We start from the raw sequence: 27,354 nt of genomic DNA on the forward strand, positions 1-27,354 counted from the left end.
CACCATGACATTTCATAATGATAAAGCCATTATATAAATACAAGTTGCTGTTATTTCTGATGTCCTTCTATATGGTAGTGGTCATGGACATAGGAGATGCTGTTGAAGGAACCTTGATGTGTTGCTGCAGTATGTCGTGTAGATGGTTACCACTGTGTTCTGATGGTGTAGGGTATGAGTGTTTAACATGGTGCCTGGAGTATCATGAAGCAGGCAACTTTAAGCTGGATGGTATTGAGCTTCTTGAATGTTGTTGGACCTGCACTCATCGAGGCAAGTGCAAAGTATTCCAACACTCTCCTGACTTGCACCTGGTAGACAGGTTTTGGGAAATCTAGAGTACTTATCCACTACAGCACTCCCAGCCACTGACCCACCTTTATGACCACAGAGACAGTAAGCTGTGAGGAAAACAAAGAGGCCAAAAAGGGTTATGAACAATAACATGACAGATGTGGTGAAATGTAATGCTCTTCACTTCGGTAAGAAGAATAGAAAATATTTTTTTTAAAGTGGTGAGAAACTTTTAAATGCTATTCAGAGAGATTTAGGTATCCTCTTATGGGCACAGAAACACATTATACATATACAGAATGCAATTACAAAGGCAAAAGACATATTGTCCTTTATTGCAAGGGGGCTGGAATGAAACAGTAAGGAAGTTGTTACAACTGGAGAAGGCTTTGCTCACACCACACCTGGAGTATTGTGCAGTTTCGGTCTCCTTCTCAAAAGGAAAGCTATATTTGCCTCAGACAGTAAAGGTTCAGTAAACTGATTTCTAGTACGAGGGGGGCTGTCCTACGATGGAAGGTTGAGTAGAGTCGGCAAAATTTGTAGAATTTAGAAGAGTGAGATGTGATCTCATTGATACACGAGATTGAGGAGACTTGACAGGGTAGATTTCATAGAAGAATTATAGAATCCCTACAGTGCAGAAGAGGCCATTCAGCCCATCAAGTCAGCAATGACTGAGTTTTTTTACCAGGCCCTCACCCACCCTATCCCCATAACCTTACACATTTCCCATGGCTAATCCATCTAACCTACACATCAAGGAGCAATTTAGCACATCCAATGCACATAATCTGTACATCTTTGGACTGTGGGAGGAAACCAGAGCACACGGAGGAAACCCACACAGACACAGGGAGAACACACAAACTCCACAGTCACCCAAGGCCAGAATTGAACTTGGGTCCCTGAAGCTGTGAGGCAGCAATGCTAACCACTGTGCCACCATGCCGCCCATGGGAAATTGTTAAGACCTAAATAAAGGGTAGAGTCTGCACTTTGAGCATAAACTGGCACTCAGGTGCCATTTTGGACACCATGTTGAGAAGTGCTTTTCTTCAAGATTCCACTCAAACTTGTTTGTGTATCGCATACTGTGAAGTCTACCAAAAACCAAGGCAACTGTGCAATGGTTTTGCTTTAAAAAGTATTCTTTGATATATACAAGAGTGACAAATTATAAATACAAGTTTGATTATTACAGCTGAAGATTTAACACAAAAATAAGCATTTTTAATCAGTGCAATCCACTTATGAGTAACCTTACTTAAACTTAAAATAACTTAAGACTATACACAACCGTTCACTAGTTATATTGGTGTACAGTAGTCAATTTTAGTACATTCAAAGAGTTACAATCAAAAGCTTTTAAAACTTTCCTAGTGTCTTCATACCCAAAAAGCCAGTATAATTTTAAAGAGCCTCCACAAAGGAGTGCAAACAGACATAATTAATGGAAATTTGCAATGGTGATTACTTTGAATTGGGGACACAGCCAGTTTATGGATGGGGCCAGCATCTAACAATGAATTTTGAAGTAGCAAAGTTCACAAAAACACAATTTTGGATGGCACGGTGTATGCACTGCTGCCTCACAGCGCCAGGGACCTAGGTTCAATTCCGGCCTCAGTCAGTGTGTGGAGTTTGCACATTCCCCCCCCACCCGTGTCTGCGTGGGTTTCCTCCAGGTGCTCCGGTTTCCTCCCACAGTCCAAAGATATGCAGGTTAGGTTGATTGGCTATGCTAAATTGATCCTAGTGTCAGGGGGATAAGCAGGGTACATGTGTGGGATTGTGGTTGGTACAGACTCAATGGGCCAAATGGCTTCCTTCTGTACTTTAGGGATTCTATGATTCGAATTATGCGGCAGCACAGTGGCAGTGGTTAGCACTGCTGCCTCACAGCGCCAGGGACCCAGGTTCAATTCCGGCCTCAGTCACTGTCTGTGTGGAGTTTGCACATTCTCGCTGTGTCTGCGTGGGTTTCCTCCAGGTGCTTCAGCTTCCTCCGAAAGCCGTGCTAGTTAGGTGCATTGACCCGAATAGGTGCCGTAGTGTGGCAACTAGGGGATTTTCACAGTAACTTCATTGTGGTGTTAATGTAAGCCTTACTTTGTGACTAATAAACAAACTTTACTTTAAATTTGTGCTCGAAATCTGGGACTTTTGCACTAGTTTGGCCAATTCTGGGTAAATTACACTTAGAAAAAGCACAACTCTAAGCCATGATTGCCTAGTAATATACATGTGAATAATCAATGGCACAGGTAGCATACTACTGAATAAAATTTATCAGAAGGTAACAAAATTAGACATAAAAAATATCCAATACAATTCAAAGCAAGTCATCCGATCAACAACTTAAATGAAAAGAAACACAATTGTGGGTGAAGGAATATAGAGGGAAACTGGGCCAAGATATCTCAAAGAATCTACTCTTAAACTGAATTACTCCATTATAGCTCCAGAAGAACTCACTTGAAGGGGAGACAGAAAAAATTCAGGTACTTGAATAAATAATGCTAATTCACAAATTTCAGTTATTTATCTCCCAACCCTTTAAGTCAGACTGATGGAGTGGATCTGCTTCTGTGTCTACCTGAGGATGGCACAAGAAAGGAGTTAAGGATCATCAATTCTATCATTCCTACTGAAAGGCCACAACATAAAGCTGAAGTAAGCTTCCAAACACAAATTCCCACTATCACCAAGAATGCTAATCTCCACCTCTGCTACATTGCTCGGTTCTGGCCCACCTCATCTCAATTGCTGCTGAAAATCTAATTTGTGTCATTGTCACCTTTATATTTGTCTGTATTTTTCCCCCCCAATTTCTAACACTAAACTATCCTTATGATCGCTCAGTATGAAGTGTCAATTTGAAGTGTGCATACTTCAATGCCAGGAGCATCTGGAATAAGGTGGGTGAACTTGCAGCATGGGTTGGTACCTGGGACTTCGATGTTGTAGCCATCTCGGAGACATGGATAGAGCAGGGACAGGAATGGTTGTTGCAGGTTCCGGGGTTTAGATGTTTCAGTAAGAGCAGGGAAGGTGGTAAAAGAGGTGGAGGTGTGGCATTGTTAGTAAAGGACAGTATTACGGTGGCAGAAAGGATGTTTGATGAGGACTTGTCTACTGAGGTAGTATGGGCTGAGGTTAGAAACAGGAAAGGAGAGGTCACCCTGTTGGGAGTTTTCTATAGGCCTCCGAAAAGTTCCAGAGATGTAGAGGAAAGGAGGGTGGTGTTTGATGGGAAATGTTCATCCTGGAGTTCAGTTACTAGTGGTGTACCGCAAGGATCTGTTCTGGGGCCACTGCTGTTTGTCATTTTTATAAATGACCTGGATGAGGGCGTGGAAGGATGGGTTAGTAAATTTGTGGACGACACTAAAGTCGGTGGAGTTGTGGACAGTGCGGAAGGTTGTTGCAGGTTACAGAGGGACATAGATAAGCTGCAGTGCTGGACTGAGAGGTGGCAAATGGAGTTCAATGCGGAAAAGTGAGGTGATTCACTTTGGAAGGAATAACACGATTACAGAGCTAATGGTAAGATACTTGGTAGTGTGGATGAACAGAGAGATCTCGGTGTCCATGTGCATAGACCCTGAAAGTTGGCACCCAGGTTGATAGGGTTGTTAAGAAGGCGTACGGAGTGTTAGCTTTTGTTGGTAGAGGGATTGAGTTTCAGAGCCAGGTCATGTTGCAGCTGTACAAAACTCTGGTGCGGCCGCACTTGGAGTATTGCGTACAGTTCTGGTCGCTGCATTATAGGAAGGATGTGGAAGCATTGGAAAGGGTGCAGAGGAGATTTACTCGGATGTTGCCTGGTATGTGGGAAGGTCTTATGAGGAAAGGCTGAGGGACTGGAGGTTGTTTTCATTAGAGAGAAGGTGGTTAAGAGGTGATTTAATAGAGGCATACAAGATGATCAGAGGATTAGATAGGGTGGATAGCGAGAGCCTTTTTCCTCAGATGGTGATAGCTAGCACGAGGGGACATAGCTTTAAATTGAGGGATGATAGATATAGGACAGATGTCAGAGGTAGGTTCTTTACTCAGACTAGCAAGGGCGTGGAATGCCCTGCCTGCAGCAGCAGTGGACTCGCCAACATTAAGGGCATTTAAATGGTCATTGGATAAACATATGGATGATATTGGAATAGTGTAGGTTAGATGAGCTTTAGATTGGTTTCACTGGTTGGCGCAACATTGAGGGCCGAAGGGCCTGTACTGCACTGTAATGTTCTATGTTCTAAGTATAACATTATCATTTTAAGATAAACCGATACTGAATTGTATGTTGTGGCCTTTCAGTAGCAACTGGAGAGTTTAAGGTCCTAAACTTCTTTCTTGTGGGATCTTGAGGAAGACACAGAAGAAGTGGAGCCATTCCATCAATCTGATTTGAATTTCAGCACAGGTGATGGGAGGTTAAAAAAGTCAACAGGCTAGTCTACAATAGAATCAGTCTCCAAAATTGAACATTTACATGTTTGTTTTAGAGTGACCACCACAGTTAAAACTCTGAAATTGCAAAACCAATTTTATATTAATAGATTTTCCTCCAAGAACGTATATACAAGTAGAAAGGAAGCATTGTATTCCTCTTCTGTAGACTGGGATGAAATACATCAAAATCCACTTTACGAATTCTGTCCAAATAGTCATCAAGAACAACCTATAAAGTAAACAAGTTTAGTAAGTGTTAAAAATTAAAAACTGATGCAAAGTTGAAATAAAAGAACAAAGAGTGGAATTAAAGAACAAAGAAAAGTACAGCCCTTCAGCCCTCCAATCCTGTGCCGTTTATGATGCCCTAACTAAAAAACCTTCTTCTCTTACTTGGTCCATATCACTCCATTCCCTCCCTATTCATGCATCCATCCAGATGCCTGCTAAATGTTATTAATGTGCCTGCTTCTACCACATCTTCTGGCAGCGCGCTCCAGGCACCCACCACTCTGCGTGAAAAACTTCCCCTGCACTTCTCCCTTAAACTTTCCCCCTCACCTTGAACCTGTGCCCCCTTGTAATTGACACTTCCACCCTGGGAAAAAGCCTCTGATTATCCACTACCTATAAAAATTGGTATTGTGTACCTGTAGTACCAGGGTGAATCTTTTATTCAAAGAGCAATTAACTTAAAAACATCTTACCGTTTGCAAAAAAGCTGGGTAGGCCTTGGAGGGGACATTTTTACAGAATGATCTGGCCTAGGGGGAAAAAATAGTCGATATTTATATTTCATCTTTCAGTAATAGCAAGTTCAGTATATTTTAAAACAGTGAGAGTTGAAGAAACAAAATGATTGAGAAAAGTACAGAAAGAAAGCAATAAAGAAATGGGAAGGAAGAACAAAAATCTGTATGCCAGTCAAACACAAGTGAAGGACTTTGAGAATAGATTTTAAAAATATTTTTGGGAAATATTCTGTTATTCTGTAAAGAAGTCTGTGTATGTGTAAATGATTTTATTAAGCTGAGGAAAGGAGAGACAGCGTGTCTGGAGAATTGATGGATGAAAAGGAGTAGAGCTGCTAAATGCATGCATTTGTAATGCAGCTCTGCCACTGAAAGCCTCCAACCTCATCCGTGGTTGGGGTTCTCCGGTGCCCCTCCAGTGGATGGAGCTTTGGCCAAGCGCCAAATTCTCCATTCTTGCTGGCAAGACGGCCATGGATGAGAATGGAGAATCCTGCCCCGGCCAAGTGGTTTTTAAAAGTTTAGAAATTTGCATTAGGAGATAGACAGGGACTCATTTTTTCCCCCTTTTACTGTCCTTTTCAAAGGACAGTAAAAGGCTTTCACAGATTCCAACTGTTTAAGTAAACAAGGAAAGGTTATTAAATTTTATTTGACTCAAAAGTGAGGGCAATACGAAGACATGATGCTTTACATTTTGGAAAAAGTAAAACGAGGCTGAGGGCAATGGAATTGAGGATGAAAGGGAAAAATAATACTTAAGGAATGATATTGAGCTGAGTTAGGTTGGCTGTGTTGGGGAAAGACATCCTGGAAACAGCTCTGTGCTGGAAAATCAGCCAGTCAAGCCAGCAAAGTCTTGGGATGTGGAAAGCAGTTCTCTTTCTGAATTTTCACAGCAGAGTTTGAGAACCGGTATGGTGTATAGTAAAGGTATACCATACCTTTACTACAGCAATTTTACCTTACAGATTTTTATAGTTATATATCTGTAATGGAGCCCTGCCTGGAAGCTGTTTGCTTGTAGGTCTGACCAAGTAAAGTCTTTTGGGGCATTCTTTATAAAACAATTTTAATTGTGTAACTGCAATCTTGTTTGCTTAAGTTTTCTTTTCGCTTTGTTAATATATCTTTTACTTCTAATTTTAAAAATCTTTGCTGCTTGAATAAGTATGGTTTCTTCTCATTTTCAGAACACAAAAAAGAGAGTCATGATCCATAAAGTTAAGTTTCCCTCTGGGATTTGGCTTGCTCAGCGATTAACATCTGCTGCAGTCATAATAGGGACATATTATACAGTCAGGTGACAGAGCCAGAAAGACTCAGGTGGCAAGAATAGAGCATCTCAGAGCCAGGAATAGGGAGGAAATAAAGTAGAGTGAAAGAGTTAGAGAAGTACTTCTAATGTTGTTAAAATCAGAAATACATACATGTTCAAGATGAACATGCGCTTGACTTGCTACATCAAATATCACATCTCGCAGATTCTTTTCATGATTTCCTCGAATAAAATCTTCTTGTGATACACCATGCTAAAAAAGGATAAAAACAGTAAATAAATTTCACTTAATCCAATTCACTGCAAATGAAAGTGGAGTAAATTTAGTAATTGTTCACTAATATCACAAAGCACCATGTTACAAATTGGAAATACTTTGTTACTCATAGGGAAGAGCTGTATTAACACTTTTCTACATTCAAATTTATATCATATTGTACAAAATCTCTCTGATTCAAATTCCAATGCTACACAAATAAATACACCTAGAATTTACAGTATGATGTTGATTTCTAACCAAATGGCCATCATTCCTGATGCTCTCTATTCAAGTTCCTTCACTCTGGTTTCCATCAAATCACATCAATGGGGTTGCCTGGCTAAACTTTGTGAAAAAAATCCTGTATGACATTGGCCACGATTCAGTGTCACCTCCTTTAATTCTCCCTAGCATTTGGGTGCCTTTACTTGTGGCCCACTGAAAAACAGATTCATTCCTCCATAAAACAATCATTGTTAAAAAAACTGTAACCTTTTACTTGGAGAAAATGGATTTAAATTTAGAATGGATTAAAATCAATTCTAATTTGCTAAACTGCCAGTATTTGATATTACTGCCATCTAGTGTTATAATCAAACTACGTGTATTTGAATACAAAATTCATTTTATAGCAACTACACTGCATAGAATATTCACAGCTACTATCAAAAATTATGTTTCGGATTAATTTGTCAAATTGTCAGCCACGGTTCAGTCGATAACACTTTCACAATGGTTGTGGGTTCAAATCCCAATCCAGGATTTGAGCATAAAAATGGAGGCTGACACTCCATTGCAGTACTGAGGGAGTGCTGCAATGTCAGAAGTGTTGTTTTTGAAATGAGACATCAAACCAAGGCCCTGTCTGCCTTCTCAGATGAATGTAAACAGCCCTTAGCACTACTTTGAAAAAGAGCAGAAGGGTTATTCCCAGTACACTGATCAACATCACAAAAAAAAACTCATCTTGTCATTATCACATTGCTGTTTGTGGGTATCTGTGCACAAGTGACTGCTATATTTCCTACACTGCAAAAGTGGCAACACTTCAAATGTGAAGCACTCTGGGACATCCAGTGAATATGAAAGGTACTATATATAAATACAAGGCCCTTTTCCATGGAACGAGTCTTGTCTCTCAATATCCCACACATCCATCACCTATAGCTGTGTCGAGCATTCACACTCTCCCACCATTGATTTCTGCAGCCATACATCCTAGTTTTATTTTTAAAACTCTGGATTACTACTTGCTACCCACTCTCTCTACTCTATTGATATTCAATTTTATAATCGCTGTGTTCTAACTTTGAAGATGTGCTTGCAAAGATTTGTAAGATGTCGGTGTTAGGGAACTAAAGGTTTATGGGATTTATATTTCTCTGGGTAAATATTAGAAATAAGGTCGACCTTTAGATCTCAGGCAGTGGCTGTCTTAACCATTACTCCATTGTATGATTTTTCTTGTAACAAAGCTGAATCAGCTGATCCCTCTTTTTAATTTAATGTTTCTGAGCCTGAAAGAAACCTATAGTTAGACTTCATGCTGTATATGTGGGATTTAGTTTCAATCCCAGCTAAGATTCTATTAAGGTCAGGAGATCTACGGCATGAAGAATAAATGTCGCTACTTCGAAACTAGGGGCCCAGTAAGGTAAATTAAACAAATTTCTTTATTTAGTTGACAAGTCATGGAGCAGTGAACAGCTCTCTCTAAACTCTGCTAGGAGAAGTTTAAGAGGGATCAGCTCTTTCAGCTTTGCTACAAGAAAAATCATACAATGGAGTAATGGTTAAGACAGCCACTGCCTGAGATCTAAAGGTAGTCATGATGTGGAGATGCCGGCGTTGGACTGGGGTAAAAACAGTAAGAGTTTTAACAACACCAGGTTAAAATCCAACAGGTTTATTTGGTAGCAAATGCCATTAGCTTTCGGAGCGCTGCTCCTTCTTACTTAGCATAGCCAAGTTCCGCACACATGAGGACGGCCTAAACCGGGATGTTGGGTTTATGTCACACTATCAGTAACCCCCAGAGCTTGCCTCCTGGACTTGCAGAATCTCACTGGCTGTCCTGTCTGGAGACAATACACATCTCTTTAACCTGTGCTTAATGCTCCCTCCACTCACATTGTCTGTATCTTTAAGACCTGGTTGGCTGTAGAAATTTGCATTCTAATCAGTATTCTGTAACTTGATTGTGTGTCTCTGTATGCCCTGTTTGAGAGCAGATTTCCACTCCATCTGACGAAGGAGCAGCGCTCTGAAAGCTAATGGCATTTGCTACCAAATAAACCTATTGGACTTTAACCTGGTGTTGGTAAAACTCCTACAGAGATCTAAAGAGCAGCTGGCTAAGGAAACAGAGAAATTAAGCAAAGTTTCTGGAAGGTCTGGAGTTAAAGGAACGAGAAAGATCTGGGAGTAGAAGAGGGTATTGTTCATTTCAAGTTACAGAGTTACAGGAATTGGTGAGAATGCTAGAAAAATGTTCTTTAAAGTAGTCCTAAAGTTTGGAATGTCTTAATACTACCGGTGAACAAAATTGGGAAGAAAGTATTGGCTGGATATCAAAATTTGTGTCATAGTGAACAGCAGGTGAGACAATGAAAACCTAAAGGGGTTGATATGAAAGCCTGGCACAGATTTACTGCCGAAAGTGGAGCGGAAGCTCTGGTCATTTTGGAAAATATGGTGTGGATTTTGTGTAAACGGCTAAGTGAATGTATTGCTACAAGAGACTTTAAACCGTATTTTAGAAATAGAGTTGGAAACTCTCATATGACAATTGTCTGGGGGATTTGGAGGAGAAATCTGCAAACACTAAATTTGTATGCTAACAAGACCACTGTACTCTGTCATCCATATTGATATTAAAAACTGTATATGATTGTTAAGCTTAAAGAGGAGTAAAGGAATGTTGTACTATAATCCATTTTTCATGTTTAATAAAAGGCTTTTCCCTTGTTGTTAAAACTAATTAGTGGCCCTGTGACTCTGTTCCTTAATGTTTGATTAAAAAGTAAAAAAGTTAGAGTTTATTTATTAGTGTCACAGGTAGGCTTACATTAATACTGCAATGAGGTTACTGTGGAAAATCCCCTAGTCACCACACTTTGGCGCTTGTTGAGTTAAACGGAGGGAGAATTTAGCATGGCCAATGCACCTAACCAGCATGTCTTTCAGACTGTGGGAGGAAACTAGAGCATCCAGAGGAAACCCATAGACGTGGAAGAACATGCAGGTTCTGCATAGACAGTGACCCAAGCCAGGAATCAAGCTGGGGTCCCTGGTGCTGAGAGGCAGCAATGCTAGCCACTGTCACCCTGCTGCCCAGTCTTGTGAGCCAGATTCCATTCTAGGATCTTCCCATCCAGTTATACCCATTAACTGGCATTGTAACACTTGAAAACTCTCTTCAATCTTTAGTCCCTAGAAGGGAACCTAAAACAATTCATTTTTCAAATGCTTCATATTTCTGAGTATGAAACATCCCTGTAAAATTTTAAATGCAACTACTTATATTCCAAAATTAAACCATGTCAGCTAAGTTCAGTACATAGCATTCAATATGAATCAGACTTGTATTTTAGTGGTTTAAAAAAAATGAATGGAACTAAAAGTCCAGCATGTCTCAGTCTGCAAATAAAAATAAAGTCTATGATCATTTTTCCCCTCAAAACACCAAACAAATCCTTAAATATTTTCCCACTGTTTCACAGCAATCCACAATTTTAACTACTCTCAGAAAAAAGATTAACTGCAAATCAGAATGTTTGAGCAAGGTGCCCATGGCATCTTCACTTCCAAATCAAGACATTTTGTGACAAGACTTTACAGAAATTAATTTGGCCAGTTTATACCACCTCAGTTAAGACACAAAGCAAAACCAGTAAAGACTTCTGCTCATGTCTCTTTCCTTTGAAACCTGCCAAAAATCCAAACATTCACATATCATGCAATAGCCCACTGTCAACTTCAAGCATGTCCATTCTAGGTATGAAACAGTCAAATGGAAAATTAAATTTCTGATACCTCAGCCTCAGAACAACACCTACTGTATCAACGTTGTTAATTTTCTGAATGTAGCTTGTACAGCATGGCCTTGCTAATAATGAAGTGTGTCAAATAGATTATGTTTAGCAATAACGTTAAGATGACATGCACATAATTTAATTTTGGGTTCTTATAGCCAGAAAAAAGAAGTTTTCCATCCCTGGAGTGAATTCAAAACTTGGGTCCTGCAGCATGTAATGCACTATGTTAAAATTCTGCAGCAAGTCTATGCTATTTTCAGGTATATAAAGAAGCAGAAATAGGCTGAAGACAAAAAAAAAACCTCCCTCAGTACTCAACTTTCATAAGTTTTTAATTATTCCACACAAGAAAAAGAATCGAGGAAAAACAAAATTTGCACCACCTTCTAAACACAAAGCTCTATTCCTGTTTTAAGTACTTTGATGACGAATATTTTTCAGAAAGTGAAATGCATAATTTAAAATTACCAGCATACAAATGTCCACTGGGAGGTAAACTTTTCGTCGCATACAATGATAAGGAGTTGCACGTAGACATGTCACTATTCCTTGAGCTTTCCCGATATGACTGGCTGCATGATCCGCGTGGATATCCTTTACACCTGTTTAAAAAAAATAAGAACCAAATATGAATAAGATTAGGAATTAGGAACCCAGATTAATAAGTATCCCTAGAACAGTTAGCTACCAAGATGCAAGCAGGACATAAAAGAGATGGTGAATTATACCTCCTTGACTGTCTCAGCTCAGCTGCAACTGAAATTCTCTTCCAAGCTTTTGCCACCACCAGACACAGTTATTCCAAAGCTTTCCCAGCCAGATTCCCATTCACTATAAATTTCGGCTCATGCAAAACTCAGATGCCTCGTCCTATCCAGTACCACATCCTGCTCATCAATCAACCGTGTTCACTGGCCAGGGGTGGCTCCCAACTTCCCAATGCCTCAACTTTAAAAATTTCATCTTAGGGTTCAAATCCCTTCATGATCTTGATCCTCTCGAGCCCTGTAATCTTATCCAGGCCTATAATGGTGCGCACCTCTAATGTGGCTCCTTGTGCAGCCCCACTTTCTTTGTCCCACCATTGTTGGCTGTACTTTCAAATGTCTAGGTCCTAGGATCTGAAATTGCCTTCTCAAAGCTAGTTCTTAGCATTTCCCTTTTTCCTTCAAACCATCCTCAAAACCCATGTCTTTGACCAAGGTTTTAATACTCTTTCATAATATCTCATTTTATGAATAGAGTGATTTATGTCTGACTACATTTCTGTAAAGCACTTGAGAATAGTTTCTACGTTAAAGATGCCATATAAATTCAAAATCGTATTCATTCAAGTGTTCTGAACTATAAGTTATAAGGAAGATGATTTAGAATTGTTTTTTTTAAAAAAAAAGTTCCCCAATACCCACTGGGAAAGTAAATTTTGACTTTTAGTTAACTCTATTGTTTTGATCATCAATTGTAAATGTTCATTATTTCCATTTAGTGTAACACAGCAGACGGAGGAAAAAAAAGCATCTTTTATCATTGAACCTGAACAATCTCAATGTTGGAAAGCTGGCCAACTTGCACCAGGTCAACTGCAAAATTCTGATCTAGCACAGACCCAAGAATGACGATGACCTCATCTTTGGGTAAAACTGTTACATTCCTCAAAATACTTAACTCTTCATTTCTACAGCTGATTAATTTCTTGGAGACGTAGCAGAGAAGAAAGGAAAAGTGGCAGGGCAGATTTTTGTGTAAAAACATCAAGGTGTTTTGCTAATAGGTAACAAAAATAGGAATCCAAAAGAGTGAGTGTGCAAGTAACAGTGCAAGCATGTGCACAAGAGAGTAAAAACAAAAAAGATTTATAAAAGACCAAATCAGTGATGATGGATAAGTAGAACTTATTGCAGGGCAGAATACATATAGCAGAGTTCAAATTAAGTTGCAGTTTGTTAGGTGTCGAAAGACTGACAAGCAAAGTTGGAGTACCCAAGAGTGGAGTGACAAAGCCAGGTTTCAATTGCTCGAAGAGTTGAAGTAGGGAATGAGACAGGTAATTTTGAGGAGCAGATACAAGTGGTTTCAGGTGATGGATTTAAAGCTTAGCTCAGTTTTGAGCAGACCAACCAAGGGCAGTCTGATCCAGCCAGAGAGTAAATGGAAAGGGGATGGAATAAGTAGAAAGAATTATCTAGAATTTACAACTTAGGCTGCTTGGCCATGTTAGTCCACAACAATGTTTATCCTCCATGGAAGCAGAAAACCCAATTCCACACACCTGTCCTGTGCAAATATTTCACATATCTAGCCTAAATGTTGACACCATCTATGCTTTAAAATTGTTAACTTTGGCAGTACAATCCACAGCCCCACTACATTCGGTTTTTTAAAAAAAACTACCTTCCCTGTCCTAGTTCTCATATTGAATATTATATTTATGTCAATGTATTGCAGTTCCCTCAACCAGTGAAAACAGTCCATTTCTGACCACTGTTTCAACCTTTCAGAATTTTAAATGTCTCGTTTGAAAATCCCATAAATTTCTCAAACAAAAATACAGTCCCACTGTTCACTTTATTGTATTTCCACATACCATACATCATTATAGTGAATATGTGCTAAACCCTCTATTATAATGACATTCTTCACACAATTTGAGCGAGACTTTCTGCACAACTCATTGTATGTCTTGCAGTGGTGAAGGTGACCCGCCATTTGCCAGCAGTTGGATCTTTTGGTTGTGCCATTGTCAACATTCCCACTGAATGCACTTTCACCGTCAGGAAACTCATGGTAGAGGTACACTATTGGTGGGACCAGAAGATCGCGCCGCATGAACAGCCGAAAAGTTCTAGCTTGTAAAGCCGAAAACTGTACTCTGACTTGTGTTTGTAAAGATGAAGCAGTTAGCTATAAATACCATCAGGCTGCTAAAAACTCTTATTTTGATTTGAAAACATTTGAAAGGTAAAGGTACTATATCTAGAATTCCAACTGGCTCAGTTTAAAAGTCTACACTTCATTTCTTTCAAAAAAAAAGGTTAATAAAAATTTCTTACCCAATACTTCTAATACGAGGTAGATGAATGACGACTGAGCATTCTCTGCATAAGATTCTAGCTCCTGGATATTTCTATACACATTCTCATTCAAATTCTTTTCCTGAAATTCATTATATTGGAATGGTCTTAAGTTGGACGATTCTGGCTTTTCTAAAAAAAGTACACTGCTGCAAAATTAAACATATTATTCCATTGCATAATGTACAAAATGGATAATGGTGCTATATATTTCTACAATGATTGGTCATGCTAAATTGCATCCCTTAATGTCCAAAGGTAAAGCTTTATTGAACAAGGGAATGGAACACACCTCTGTTGATTACCTAAATTCTTTAGATGCAAAAGTAAAGCTCCCTCACAATGCATCAATAGAGTGCCCAAGTACAGATTCAGAAGAATATCCCTTTCAGTACTGGCCCAAATTTTAGAATCTTCATATTAAAATCACGTGTTTAACAGCAGAGCTAACAACCAGGCAGCGTGCCTTAATGACAAACGCTCAGTGGCTCTGGCATCCGTCATTAGGAAGTGCTTCGAAAGGTTAGTCATGGCATGCATCAACTCTAGTCTCCTAGATTGCCAGAATCCACTACAGCTCACCTATCGCCACAACAGGTCCACAGCAGATGCCATCTCCCTGGCCCTACACTCAACCCCTGGAATACCTGGATAACAAAGACACTTATGTCAGACTTCTATTTATTAACTACAGCTCATCTTCAACACCATTATCCCTATAAAACTCATCTCCAAACTCCGTGGCCTAGGGCTCAGCTCCTCCCTCTGTGACTGGCTCCTAGACTTAAGAGTCATAGAGGTTTACAGCATGGAAACAGGCCCTTCGGCTCAACTTGTCCATGCTGCCCAGTTTTTAATCATCAAGTTAGTCCTAATTGCCTGCATTTGACCCATATCCCTGTATACCAATGTTATCCTGCAACTGTCTATATGCTTTTTAAAAACACAAAATTGTACCCACCTCTACTACTACCCCTGGCAGCTTGTTCCAGACATTCACCACCATGAGTGTGAAAAAATTGGCCCTCTGAACCCTTTTGTATCTCTCCCCTCTCACCTTAAACCTATGCCCTCTAGTTTTAGACTCCCCTACCTTTGGGAAAAGATATTGACTATCTAGCTGATCTATGCCCCTCATTATTTTATAGACCTCTATAAGATCATCCCTCAGCCTCCTACGCTCCAGAGAAAAAAGTCCCAGTCTATCCAGTCTCTCCTTATAACTCAAACAATCAAGTCCCGGTAGCATCCTAGTAAATCTTTTCTGTACTCTTTCTAGTTTAATAATATCCTTTCTATAATAGGGTGACCAGAATTGCACACAGTATTCCAAGCGTGGCCTTACCAATGTCTTGTACAACTTCAACAAGACGCCCCAACTCCTGTATTCAATGTTCTGACCGATGAAACCAAACATGCCAAATGCCTTCTTCACCACCCTATCCATCTGTGACTCTACTTTCAAGGAACTATGAACCTGTAACCCGAGACCTCTGTTCTATAACTCTCTCCTAACACCCTACCATTAATTAAGTCTTGCCCTGGTTCAATCTACCAAAATGTATCACCTCACATTTATCCAAATTAAACTCCATCTGCCATTCAATCAAGATCCCATTGCAATCCTGGATAACTTTCTTCACTGTCCACTATGCCACCAATCTTGGTCTCATCTGCAAACTTACTAACCATGCCTCCTAAGTTCTCATTCAAATCATTAATATAAATGACAAATAATAGTGAGCCCAGCACTGATCCCTGAGGCACACTGCTGGTCACAGGCCTCCAGTTTGAAAAAAAAACTCTCTACAACCACCCTCGGCAGCATGGTGGCAGTGCTTAGCACTGATGCCTCACAGCACAGGAGCCTGGGTTTAATTCCCAGCTTGGGTCACTGTCTGTGTGGAGTTGGCACGTTCTCCCAGTGTCTGCGTGGGTTTGCTCTGGGTGCTCCGGTTTCCTCCCACAGTCCAAAAACAAATGCTGGTTAGGTGCACTGGCCACGCTAAATTCTCCCTCAAGTGTACCCACGGCGCCGGAGTGTGGCGACTAGGTAATTTTCACAGTAACTACATTGCCGTGTTAATGTAAACCTACTTGTGACACTAATAAATAAAACTGTCTTCAGTCACAAGCCAATTTTGTATCCAATTGGCTACCTCACCCTAGATCGTAACCTACAGACCGCAATCAGCAAGGAGAGGCAACAACACCTCCTCCACGATTATCCTCAACACCAGTGCCCTGCAAGGCTGTGTCCTCAGTCCCTCACTATACTCCTTATACACTTATGTCTGTGTGGCCAATTTCCGCTCCAACTCCATTTTCAAGTTTGCCAGTGACACCACCGTAGGGGTCGGATCTCAATGAGACAGAGTACAGTGTACCAATTAATGTGACAATAATAAATCAAAAACAATTTACATTAACAACGTTGACTGCAACCTAAAACAATCTGCAGCCAAATTTGATTTCATTATTGTACGCAACGGGGGTGATTTTCTGGCCCTGTTCATTGTGCAAATCCCGTTATGGCTGCTAACTCACGCAAGAGAGCCATAACAGACTTTGCACTGGGGAGATCTCAGAATGAGATCCTCCTCCCCTTTGACCACCAAACAGCATGTCATTACACCGGTGGGAATCGTTACTGGTTTTCAAAAATGGAAACCAGTCATGATGACCACGCCAGGGACTCGGAAGTGAATGTAGTCCCTGGCTGGTAAGGAAAATGGCTGGGCACTGCCATTATCCTGACCTTGGGGTTTCTGCTTTGGCCCTCAACGGTTTAGTGTCAGAATAATGGGTTAACTTGGCCTCAAAGTTCTTAAATAACAAGTATACATACCCGCTCATCAATAATTCTCAGAAACCATCGCTTAGTCAGCTTGTGCTTTCTTACTGCCTAGTAAAAGACAATAGAATTTCACAACAATTAAAAAAGATAAAAGCAAAATAGCATGGATGCTGCATTCTGAAACAAAAACAGAAAATACTGGAAAAGCTCAGCTGGTCTGGCAGCATCTGTAGGTAGAGAAAACAGAATTAACATCGAATCCATCGGACTTCTTCAGATCTGAAGAGTCACATGGACTCAAAACATTAACTCAAATTTTAAAAGATAATTGTTTGCTCATTTAAACTTTCCTAAAGCACTCTATGCAATGTAGATGAATGCACAAGATTGATTATTTTTTCCAAAGCTGCTTACATACCGATTGCAAATCTGCCAAACCAATTACATTTTGACCAGGCTAAAACCTTTAAAAACTTTTATTAAGTTAAAGCCCTGGGGATAAAAGGGAAGTGGCAGGATGGATACAAAGTCAGCTGAGTGACAAAGTATTGGTAAATGCTTGTCTTTCAGCCTGGAAGAAGGCACAGTGGAGTTCTTCAGGAATTGGTACTAGGACTATTACTTTTCTCAATAATAACAGGGAGAGCACCTTAAATCTTGCAACCAGATTTGTACTGGATTTTCAAACTTTCCTGCCTTCAGTAAAAAAGATCAGAAGCTTGTAATTCAGTGAATAGGAGACACAGGAAAACTAAATGATACGATTGTAAAGTGCTTTTGGTTAATGGCCACATCACTGCTGATACTAATTCACTTCTTATGCACAGGATTTAACAACTTTTTTATGCCTCCTCCATTTCTAACTGGTTTGCAAGTTTCAGGGATGTCTTCGAAACCCTTCCCCCCTCATTGCCCATCCCCGTGGCAACATGAATTACATGGGCCTTGCATCAGATAGAAATGCCGATTAGCTATTCTTTAGGCCCCAACTTTATTTTATCTTGGAATTAAATGGACAACTTAAAGCATAACTGCTTATAACTTGACTTTCTGAATACCTTCTGGGGACTTGAAAGACGACCAGTCTAACCACTGTAAACACAGATGTTGCTGCTATTTTCTCCAAGTATAAACACCTCACACCTTCTTCCCAGTTAAACATTCTGAGGTTTAACAGCCAGGTTATCCATGCCCGTTGTAACACTGATGTCAGACAGGTGACATGACCTTCCCCCTTCATTTAACTCCAAAACAAACAGTATAATAAAACCTAATATTTGTAACAAGTCAAATTAGGGAATTCCCATTAGTTTAGCAGGTTCAAGTTTATCTAGTGAGTAGCCATGTCATATAAACTCAGAAAGACAACCTATACTATTAACAGATCATTGTTTGGGTGGCAGAATGCAACTGGACTCAAGTGTCCAACTTAGAGAAAATAGTGGTTTAAAAATCTTGGGTTTCCACTCTGGATCCCTATCCAGTGATTCCTGCTGGAAGCACGTGTATATGAATATCCAAGAATAGAATCACACTCAGCTGCAGTACTTTCTGCTGTGCAATTTTCTGCCACTCTTTAGGTTCATAAGTTGATAAAGGCAATTGGATAAGGTACCAGAGGGCAACTGGTACCCGAAAAAGAGAAGAGTTTCAGTATTTACAGACAAAGAGAAAATGAGTGAAACCAAAATTCAAACAGAATATTAATTGATGCATATTGATAACTGACACTTTGTTGTGGCAGTAATGCCTCAATTAATATTTTTAATTTGTTAATTTTCAGAACAACCGTCTCCAAAATCTCTACCACAGAAATTTTGTAAGAAAACTTTTACATGAACCTTGACCTACACGACCTCCACATTATAAATTTATAAAGATGAAGATGCATGAAGAGCATAGATTTTTTAAAGCTGATTTACCTTCCACAGTTCTATGGCAATGGGTTGGTGAGGAGGGTTATCACTGTAAATATCTTCGATCAGTTGCCTCCAAAACTGCATCCTCATCAGACCTATTGTTTTCTGGGATACTAAATCTTGCACCTTATAAAAAAGGAAACCAAGAAAAAAGAAATTGTTTTGTGCAGGGTGCAGTTCTTTGGTTTAAATAAATAAATAATGCTGGCACCAGAAATAAATTAATGCAGAGATCACTATATCTTTATGGATTACTTTCTCCAGGTGGCAAGTGTTGTCACTGCCTGCAAAATCTGGGCAATTATTTACTCCCTTCTTTTAACAATGTTCTTAATCCAATTTTAATGTTATTTTGTGCAATAAATGGGGCATCTTACAATCTACTGAACTCCCCCAAGTACGTATGTAGTGTAGCTTTACAGGATTTTGATGGGACCATACCTGGCATACTGTGTGCCATTTTGGTCTCTATACTTAAACAAGGATATACTTGCATTGGAGTCGGTACAGAGAAGGTTCACTAGATTAGGCCCTGGGATGAGGGGGTTGTCCTAATGGTGAGAAGCTGGGCCTATATTCCCTAGAGTTTTGAAGAATGAGAAGAATGATCTTGTTGAAACATTCAAGATTCTGAAGGGGTTTGACAGGTTAGATACAGAGAAGTTGTTTTCCATGTTTGGGGAATCTCAAATATGGAAGAGCAGTTTGAGGACAAGGAGATGGAGATGATCATTTAGGACTGTAATAAGTAGAAATTTCTTCACTCAAAGGATTAGGAATCTTTGGAATTCTGTATTTCACAAGCTTGTAGATGCTTCATTATTGTATCAGAGATAGACAGATTTTTGGTCTCTCAGGGAATCAAGGGATATGGGGAGCAGGAGGAAAAGTGGAGATGAAGCCCAAGGTCAGCCATGATTGTATTGCATAGCAGACCATATGGTCTACTCCTGCTAGCTTATGTAATAAAGTGTCCCAAGGTAATTTACAATTGTATGATAAAGCAAAATTTGACACAGTCACTTAATACAATTTTACCGCAGAGGCGACAAGCTTGGTCAAAGAGCTAGACTTTAAGGAGCACTTAAGAGGAGGAAAGAGGAGCGGGGAGTTGGAGAGGTATAAGGTGATTTATTCCAGAGCCTAAGCCCTGGCAGCTAAGGCAAGGCTAACAATGGAGAAGCGATTAAAATAGGGGTGCTCAATGGCTTGAATTAGAAGAGTGCAGATGGTTCAGAAGGTTGTAGGTTGGAGATGACAGAGATAGAGAGAGGGGTGAGGCCATAAGGCAGGGGGGGGGGATTTAAAAACAGCAATGAGAATTTTAAAAATTAAGGTATCGCTTAACGGTAATGAGTGGAACTTGCTATGAGAAAGGATTTCAAGTTTACATCCTCTGGATGCAGCTACTGAAACATCACCCACTCAATTAATTTCCCCTGATGGTATTGTGATGGGCTGAAATAGCTCAGATCTCAGGACCCAACCAACATTGTAACCCATGACTTCAGATTCATAGATCTGCTCCATCTTCTCTGCAAGCTTTTCTCCTAGTCACTTCTCTTCGTGGTGAGTATGCCCACAGTGACTTCTTAAAGCTGACCCCTTCAATATTGCATATTATTCTGTTTCACCATCAGCAACGTGACAGAAGATCTGCTAATAATATACTCATGCCTTTCTACAACACATTCCCTCCTGTTCCATATTAAAGGAGGAAAGAAAAAAAAATTTATAAAATGCCTTGCATGATCACAGACAACCCAAAGCGCATTGCAGCCAATAATACATGAATTATAGTAATTGTTATAATGTTTTTAACTTCATGCACAATAATCACTTAAAAAAAACTTGCATTTCATATTGTCTGGAGACACAAACTGCAGTTAATTTAAGTTTAAAAGTCTGATGAGACAACTTTTCTATTCACGTAACACTACCGTGAACTGAGAATTATTAATTTAAAATTAACATACTGGCAAAGGATCTATGAAAAAACTCACCTGAGCCAACTCCACATTGAAAGCTCTTAACGCAAACACTGGGCTGCGAAATTCTGGAGGAAGCAGCAGAGAGGATAGGAAACCTTCATAATCTCTTTTTCTATGTGGAAAAAGAGCACAGACTGGTAATTATAGATTTGGCTTATTTTAGCCAGAATATAAATACTGACAACACCAAAACAAGCATAGCAGGATACTTGAAGGCCTAAAATTTGTCTATACAGTCAATTCTACTGATATGAATTTGCTGACAAAATATATAAAAAATTGAAAACTATTTTCATCCATCAGGTTATTTGTGTCATAGTACAAAGTAAGAATCAATTCACACTGTATTCCAACATGGTGTGAATTCAATTTAATAAAATCATAGGCTAGAAAATTCTAACAAACATTCAAATTGAAATTCTGCTCAGGATTTAAAAAGCACATGTTATGCCTTAGGATGAGAAAATGCCATCAGGATTTCAATATATTTATTCATGGGATTTGGGCATTGCTGGCTGGGCAAGCATTTATTACCCATCCCTAATTGCCATTGAACAGAGTGACTTGCTGGGCCATTTAAGAGTCAACCACATTTCTGTGGATCTGGAGTGACCGAAGGACTGCAGATTTTCTTCCCTAAAGGACAGTAGTCAACCAGATGGGTTTTTCCAGCAATCGACAATGGTTTCATGATCATCATTAGACTTTTAATTCCAGACTTTTCTTAAATACAAATTTCACCATCTGCCACGGTAGGAATCAAACCTAGATCCCCAGAGTCTCTGGGGTATTAGTCCAGCAACATTACCACTACCAATAAGTCTGAATGGTCCGCTGAATTTTCTGTCCTGCCCAATACAACTTCCACACAGGCAAAGTTCGAAAGTCTTAGGAGGGGCAGAATTCTTAAAGTGCACCCAGGAGACCTTTTTCAGTCAACACGTAGAAAGTCCTACAAGAGAGGGATGATTTCCCTAATTTTAGGGAATGAAGCCAGCAAGTGGTAGAGATGTCAGTGGGGGAGCATTTTGGTGATAGTGACCATAACTTGGTAAGATTTAAAGTAATTATGAAAAAGGGTTGTGGATGCTCTATTGTTATGTATATTCAAGGTCGAGGCAGATCAATTTTTGGCTTCTTAGGGAATCAAGGGATATGGGGAATTGGCAGGAAGGTGGAATACGGCTATTGTACTGAATGACAGAGCAGTGTTGTGGGGCTGTATGTTCTAATCCTGCTCCTTGTTCTTATGTTAAGAGGTACACATCAGGTGTATAAAGCAAGGATGTAAAAGAGTAAAGATGCTACGATTATCACATATATCAACACCTCAACTTTCTCAGAAGACTAATGCAATTTGGCATGTCCACTACAACTCTCACCAACTTTTACAAATGCACCAAAGAAAACATTCTTTCTGGTTGTATCACAGCTCCTGCTCTGTCCAAGACTGCAAGAAACTACAAAAAAAGGTTGTGAATGTAGCTCAATCCATCGCGCAAACCAGCCTCCCATCCATTGACTCTGTCTACACTTCCCACTGCCTCGGCAAAGCAGCCAGCATAATTAAGGACCCCACGCACCCCATTCTCTCTTCCACCTTCTTCCACCAGGAAAAAAGCTACAAAAGTCTGAGGCCACATACCAACCGAGTCAAGAACAGCTTCTTCCTGCTGCCATCAAAATTTTGAATGGACCTACCTTGCATTAAATTGATCTTTCTCTACCACCTACATCTATGACTGTAACATTACATTCCACTCTCTGGTTTCCTTCTCCATGAATGGTATGCTTTGTCTGTATAGCACGCAAGAAACAATATTTTTGACTGTATACTAGTACATGTGACAATAATAAACCAAATCAATATCAAGGCTATTTCCACTGCAGGGGTGGGAACAGATATTTATCAGTGGGTTGAATGATTTGATTCATTATCACATGTGCTGGGATACAGTGAAAAGTATTCAGACAAAGCATACCGTTCATAGAGTACATAGGGAATAAAAGGAGAGGGTGAATAATAGTGTTGCAGTCACAGGAAGGATGCAGAGAAAGATCAGCTTAACATATGGTCGGCCCATTCAAAAGTCTGATGGCAGCAGGGAAGAAGCTGTTCTTGAGTCAGTTGGTACATGACCTCAGACTTTTGTATCTTTTTCACCAATGGAAGAGAGTGTGTCCGGGGTGCGTGGGGTCCGTAATTATGCTGGCTGCTTTGCCGAGGCAGCGGGAAATGTAGACAGAGTCAATGGATGAGAGGCTGGTTTGCATGATGGATTGGGCTACATTCACAACCTTTTGTACTTTCTTGCAGTCTTGGGCAGAGCAGGAGCCATACCAAGCTGTGTGATACAATGCTGACAATTTGTGGTTTGAAATCACCCGGGAGGCCTGTTTCAAGTGTACGGTGGGTTGAGCTTAAACATACAATCGGTAGATGGCAGTCGTTTGGACAATGAATCATGAATTTCTGCCAGTGAGTAACAAAGCTCGGGTACAAACGTACACCTTGAGTCAAGCTGTGGGGTGGGTGTTACCGCAGTAAGGAGGGAGGGACATCAGGGCAATGGTAACTGTAGCTATGTTAGTGGGGACAGCGGCTACCCTCGCACTCACCTGACCAGCTGTAAGCAATACTGCTGATGCCCGGGGGCCGTTGCCCCGGTGTTAGCCGCACGCACCTTCCCCGCCACATGCCCGGTGCGACCTTTCAGCAGCAAAGCGTTCCTGAGAACGCGCGCCGATTTAGCACACGCCACCGCCGCCACAACCATGACAAGGTCCACGCATGCGCCCACCTTCCTGGCACTGCTAGTGCACCAATAAATACGGTCCCTTACCAACCCGGTCCCTTGCTCATTCCTTCCGGGTAACAACCAATTTTAACAGCCACTTCCCACGCCATTGTTCGTGCACCCCCCCAACTCCAGTTTGCCACAGTGAAACATCGTTTACTGGGGTTGACTTGTGTCGAGTTATTTATGGAGATTTTTTTTTCTCTTATGTTATTTTGACGGAGGAACGGATGAGATCATGTGACCACAAGAAAAGGGCGCGGCGACGCGACGCTGTCAGTTGACAACGGCCAAATCGTATCACGTGAGCGTAATGCGCGTGAATGGCGGTTGGTGGCTGCTGTCGCGTGCGGCCCCCGGTGCACAGCTGGTGCCTGGAGCTGGCGGCCCGTGTTCTCTTGCTCTTCCAGACCAGCGGCGGGTAGGTGCTCGTCCACCTTTCCCTTTATGTTGTTACATCATTGCGAATAGCGCTAAGTTTCGGAAAGTGAAATGCACGAATCCGAGCCCAGCGCCGAAAATTGTGGCTGAAGTTGCCGGAGGGATGAAGTTTAAAGTTCCATTTATTCGTGTCAAAAGTAGGCTTACATTCACACAACTACTGTGAAAATCCCCTAGTCGCCACACTCCGGCACCTGCTCGGGTGCACTGAGGGAGAATTTAGCATGGTCAATGCATCTAACCAACACGTCTTTTGGACGTGCTCGAACTTCCCTAATTTTTCTCAAGTGAGGGCCTGGATTGGGGGAAAAAATTATGATTGTGATTGTTAAGGCAATAAAACTGAGCAAATAGGACTTGTTGGGGCATTTGATTTGTTAGCACGATGAATCTGCAATCCTCCACGCCAAAAGTGCAAACATGTCTGTTGTATCACTAATGGGGAAACTTCAGGAAACAGTAGATTAGAGAGGCATCTGTGCCGGCACAGAATTGGTGGGTTGAAGGGCCTGTTCCTGTGCTTTCATGTTCTTTAGCCACTGGCAGGTAACACCTAGAGACTGTGTGTCAATGTTGTTATACCCAACTGTAAACCCAGCTGGTGGATCTACCATTCCAAAAATCAATTCAAATTGGATCCAATTCATGGTCCCTGCAAAAAAAACATACAAGATCCAAGCTGATAAGAATAGATATTGTTAAAAATTAAAGTTTATTTATTAGTCACAAGTAGGCTTACATTAATACCGCAATGAAGTTATTGTGAAAATCCCCTATTTGCCACACTCCGGCGCCTGTTCGGGTACACTGAGGGAGAATTTAGAATAGCCAATACACCTAGCCAGCACATCTTTGGACTGTGGGAAGAAACCGGAGCACCCAAAGGAAACACACGCAGACACTGGGAGAATGTGCAAACTCCACACAGGCAGTGACCCAAGCCGGGAATTGAACCCGGGTTCCTGGAGCTATGAGGCAGCAGTGCTAACCACTGTGCCACCGTACTGCCCCCGATGCTTGATCCTATGATTTTTTTTAAAAGCACTAAGGCTGACATGATGAGTTAGCATCTGACGAGGAGTTCCTACTAATTGCAGGTTTAGTTAGAGCTGACGTATGTTTGCAGGTTTGATACTGGCTGGCTTGTGGCTATTCTCTGGTATGTTTGCAGTAGGGAAGATAAAATGTCTGAGGTGAGGGCTTGGTAATCAGGACCAATGTCACTAAACTGTTGTCTGTGCGGTAATGGTGTGTGACAAGTGGCTGCTATATTTGCATATATTAGAATAGTGATTATCATTCAAAAGTATTTAATTGGCTTTATAATGTCATATAGTTGTGAAAGTCATTACAGAAATAACAACATAGAAACAGAAGTGGGTCATTTAGCCACTTGAACATGTTTGTCACTTAATTCACCTTTGCCCTGTATCCCTTTGGATTGTAAAAGATTTAACAGTCTCAGATTTAATTAACAGTTCACCAAGTATCAACTGATGATTTCTATCACTATGTACAATTTGAGATTCTTTCCTTGTATCTTTTCTGAAAGATCTGGCTTAAACTTCTAGGCTAAAACCCTCAACCAGTGGAAATAGTCCCTTTAGAAATCTTAGAATCCCTACAGCACAGAAAGAGGCCATTCGGCCCATCAAGTCTGCACCGACCACAATCCCACCTAGGCCCTACCCCCATATCCCTAAATATTTACCCACTAATCCCTCTAACCTACACATCCCAGGACACTAAGGGCAATTTTAGCATAGCCAATCAACCTAACCCGCACATCTTTGGACTGTGGGAGGAAACCGGAGCACCCGGAGACACGCAGACACGAGGAGAATGTGCAAACTCCACACAGACAGTGACCCGAGCCGGGAATCGAACCCGGGTCTCTGGAGCTGTGAAGCAGCAGTGCTAACCACTGCTACTGGGCCTTTCCATCTAAACTTCAACTAAGTTATCCCTTAACCGTCCAAATTCCAGAGAATAAAGTTCCTGTGTAACATGTCCTTGTAATTTAGCCCTTGCAATTGGGTATTCTGATAAAGCTACACTACATTACCTCCAATATATCATTCTGAAAATATGGTGCTCAGAGCTGAGCATGGTATTTCAAATGTGGTCTAGTAGGACTTTGGATGGTGATGGCTTAGTTATCACTTCGTTTTTAGGCTTCTAGATATAAAGCCCAATAATTTTTGATTTTTTTTTTGTATGTATCCATGGCATTTTAATGATCTGTGTACTTAAACCTTAAGTCACTGGACCTGCACTTTCTAGCTTTAGACTGATTAAAAGGTACACTGATTTAACCTTTTTAGGCCCAACATGGATGATCTCACATTGAAGTCGATTTGCCATTGTTTTTCCTATTCAACTAATCAATCTATTAATATCTCTTTGTAATTTTGTGCTTCTATTTACGCTGTTTACATGTATCATCGAAATGTAATTTATGATTTCTTTACTACTGGTTGCTATAAATTTATCAATTCTCAAGCCCATCATTCTTATTTCCTGTTGTTTTTCTCCCACCTTTTTGTTTCTCTCCACCTCTTCTAGGCTCTTCTCTCCTATCATCACTCCTTCATTTATTAATCTGTTCTCATATTCTGCACCCTACCCACCTCCTTGTCAACCTTTCTACTTGTGTGTAATTACAGAATAGTTCCCGCTTGGATAAGCCAACAGCTCCCTCTGTTCCTCTCTTCCAAAGTGCTCACTGAAACACTCATTGCTGCTGCTTTGCAAGTAGTAACCTACTGCCCTCTGGAGCGTAACCTTTTAGTAGAACATAAGAAATAGGAGTAGGTCATTTGACCACTTGAGCCTGGTCCACCATAAGATCATGGCTGATCTAATTAGCTTAATTCCACTTTCCTGCCTGCCTACCACCCATAACCCTTTCTTTGCTAATAGATTAAAAAGTCTGTCCTATCCTACATCCTTCGTACCTCACTGGACTCTCCACTTTTGAGCCTGTAAACTCTGGCAGCGCATCAGCCCTGATGGCGCCTTCCACATCCTTCTCTAAATGTCTGTACATTTGTGAAAAGACCCTTACTATCTATGAGCCTTGCTGAGAGATTATGCTTTTTTTAGCATTACTAAGTTACCCCTTAGTGTCCAAAGAATTGTAGGTTAAGTGGATTGGCCATACTGTGTGGGGTTACAGAATAAGGTGGAGGGCCTGGGTAGGATGCTCTTCGGAGAGTCGATATAGACTTGATGGGCTGGGTGGCCTCTTTCTGCACTGAGGAA

General features: G+C 40.6%; 2 protein-coding genes across 4 annotated transcripts in view; one reads left to right on the forward strand and one right to left on the reverse strand.

Annotated features, from left to right (window-relative positions):
* Nucleotides 1–1,499: 1,499 nt before the first annotated feature.
* Nucleotides 1,500–23,664, reverse strand: ndufaf6 (NADH:ubiquinone oxidoreductase complex assembly factor 6). Its single transcript, XM_078215932.1, has 9 exons — nt 23,471–23,664; nt 20,864–20,963; nt 18,864–18,986; nt 16,993–17,049; nt 14,124–14,226; nt 11,542–11,675; nt 6,929–7,030; nt 5,454–5,510; nt 1,500–4,975 (listed from the first exon to the last, which is right to left on the reverse strand). Exons 1-9 carry the CDS (start codon nt 23,626–23,628, stop codon nt 4,847–4,849), a joined length of 963 nt encoding a protein of 320 aa, XP_078072058.1. The 5' UTR covers nt 23,629–23,664; the 3' UTR covers nt 1,500–4,846.
* Nucleotides 23,665–23,927: 263 nt separating this feature from the next.
* The window catches only part of nagpa (N-acetylglucosamine-1-phosphodiester alpha-N-acetylglucosaminidase), a 79,783-nt gene continuing 76,356 nt past the window's right edge, over nt 23,928–27,354 (forward strand). For 2 of the 3 annotated variants that reach the window (XM_078215934.1, XM_078215935.1), the window contains exon 1: nt 23,928–24,070. In XM_078215934.1, coding sequence (XP_078072060.1) covers nt 23,973–24,070 — 98 coding nt within the window. In that variant the 5' untranslated portion in view covers nt 23,928–23,972. The remainder of the gene's footprint in view (nt 24,071–27,354) is intronic. The other variant, XM_078215936.1, reaches the window with a different exon arrangement.

Source organism: Mustelus asterias, chromosome 7 (assembly GCF_964213995.1).
Source record: "Mustelus asterias chromosome 7, sMusAst1.hap1.1, whole genome shotgun sequence".
NCBI classification, from domain to species: domain Eukaryota; kingdom Metazoa; phylum Chordata; class Chondrichthyes; order Carcharhiniformes; family Triakidae; genus Mustelus; species Mustelus asterias.

Coding starts and splice junctions, on each gene's coding strand:
- ndufaf6 (XM_078215932.1), bottom strand. CDS start 23,628: ATGGTTGTGGCGGCGGTGGCGTGTGCTAAATCGGCGCGCGTTCTCAGG. Junction 11,676..14,123: donor CCTCGTATTAGAAGTATTGG/GTAAGAAATTTT, acceptor TTTTTTAAACAG/GTGTAAAGGATATCCACGCG. Junction 7,031..11,541: donor CAGTGGACATTTGTATGCTG/GTAATTTTAAAT, acceptor ATCCTTTTTTAG/CATGGTGTATCACAAGAAGA.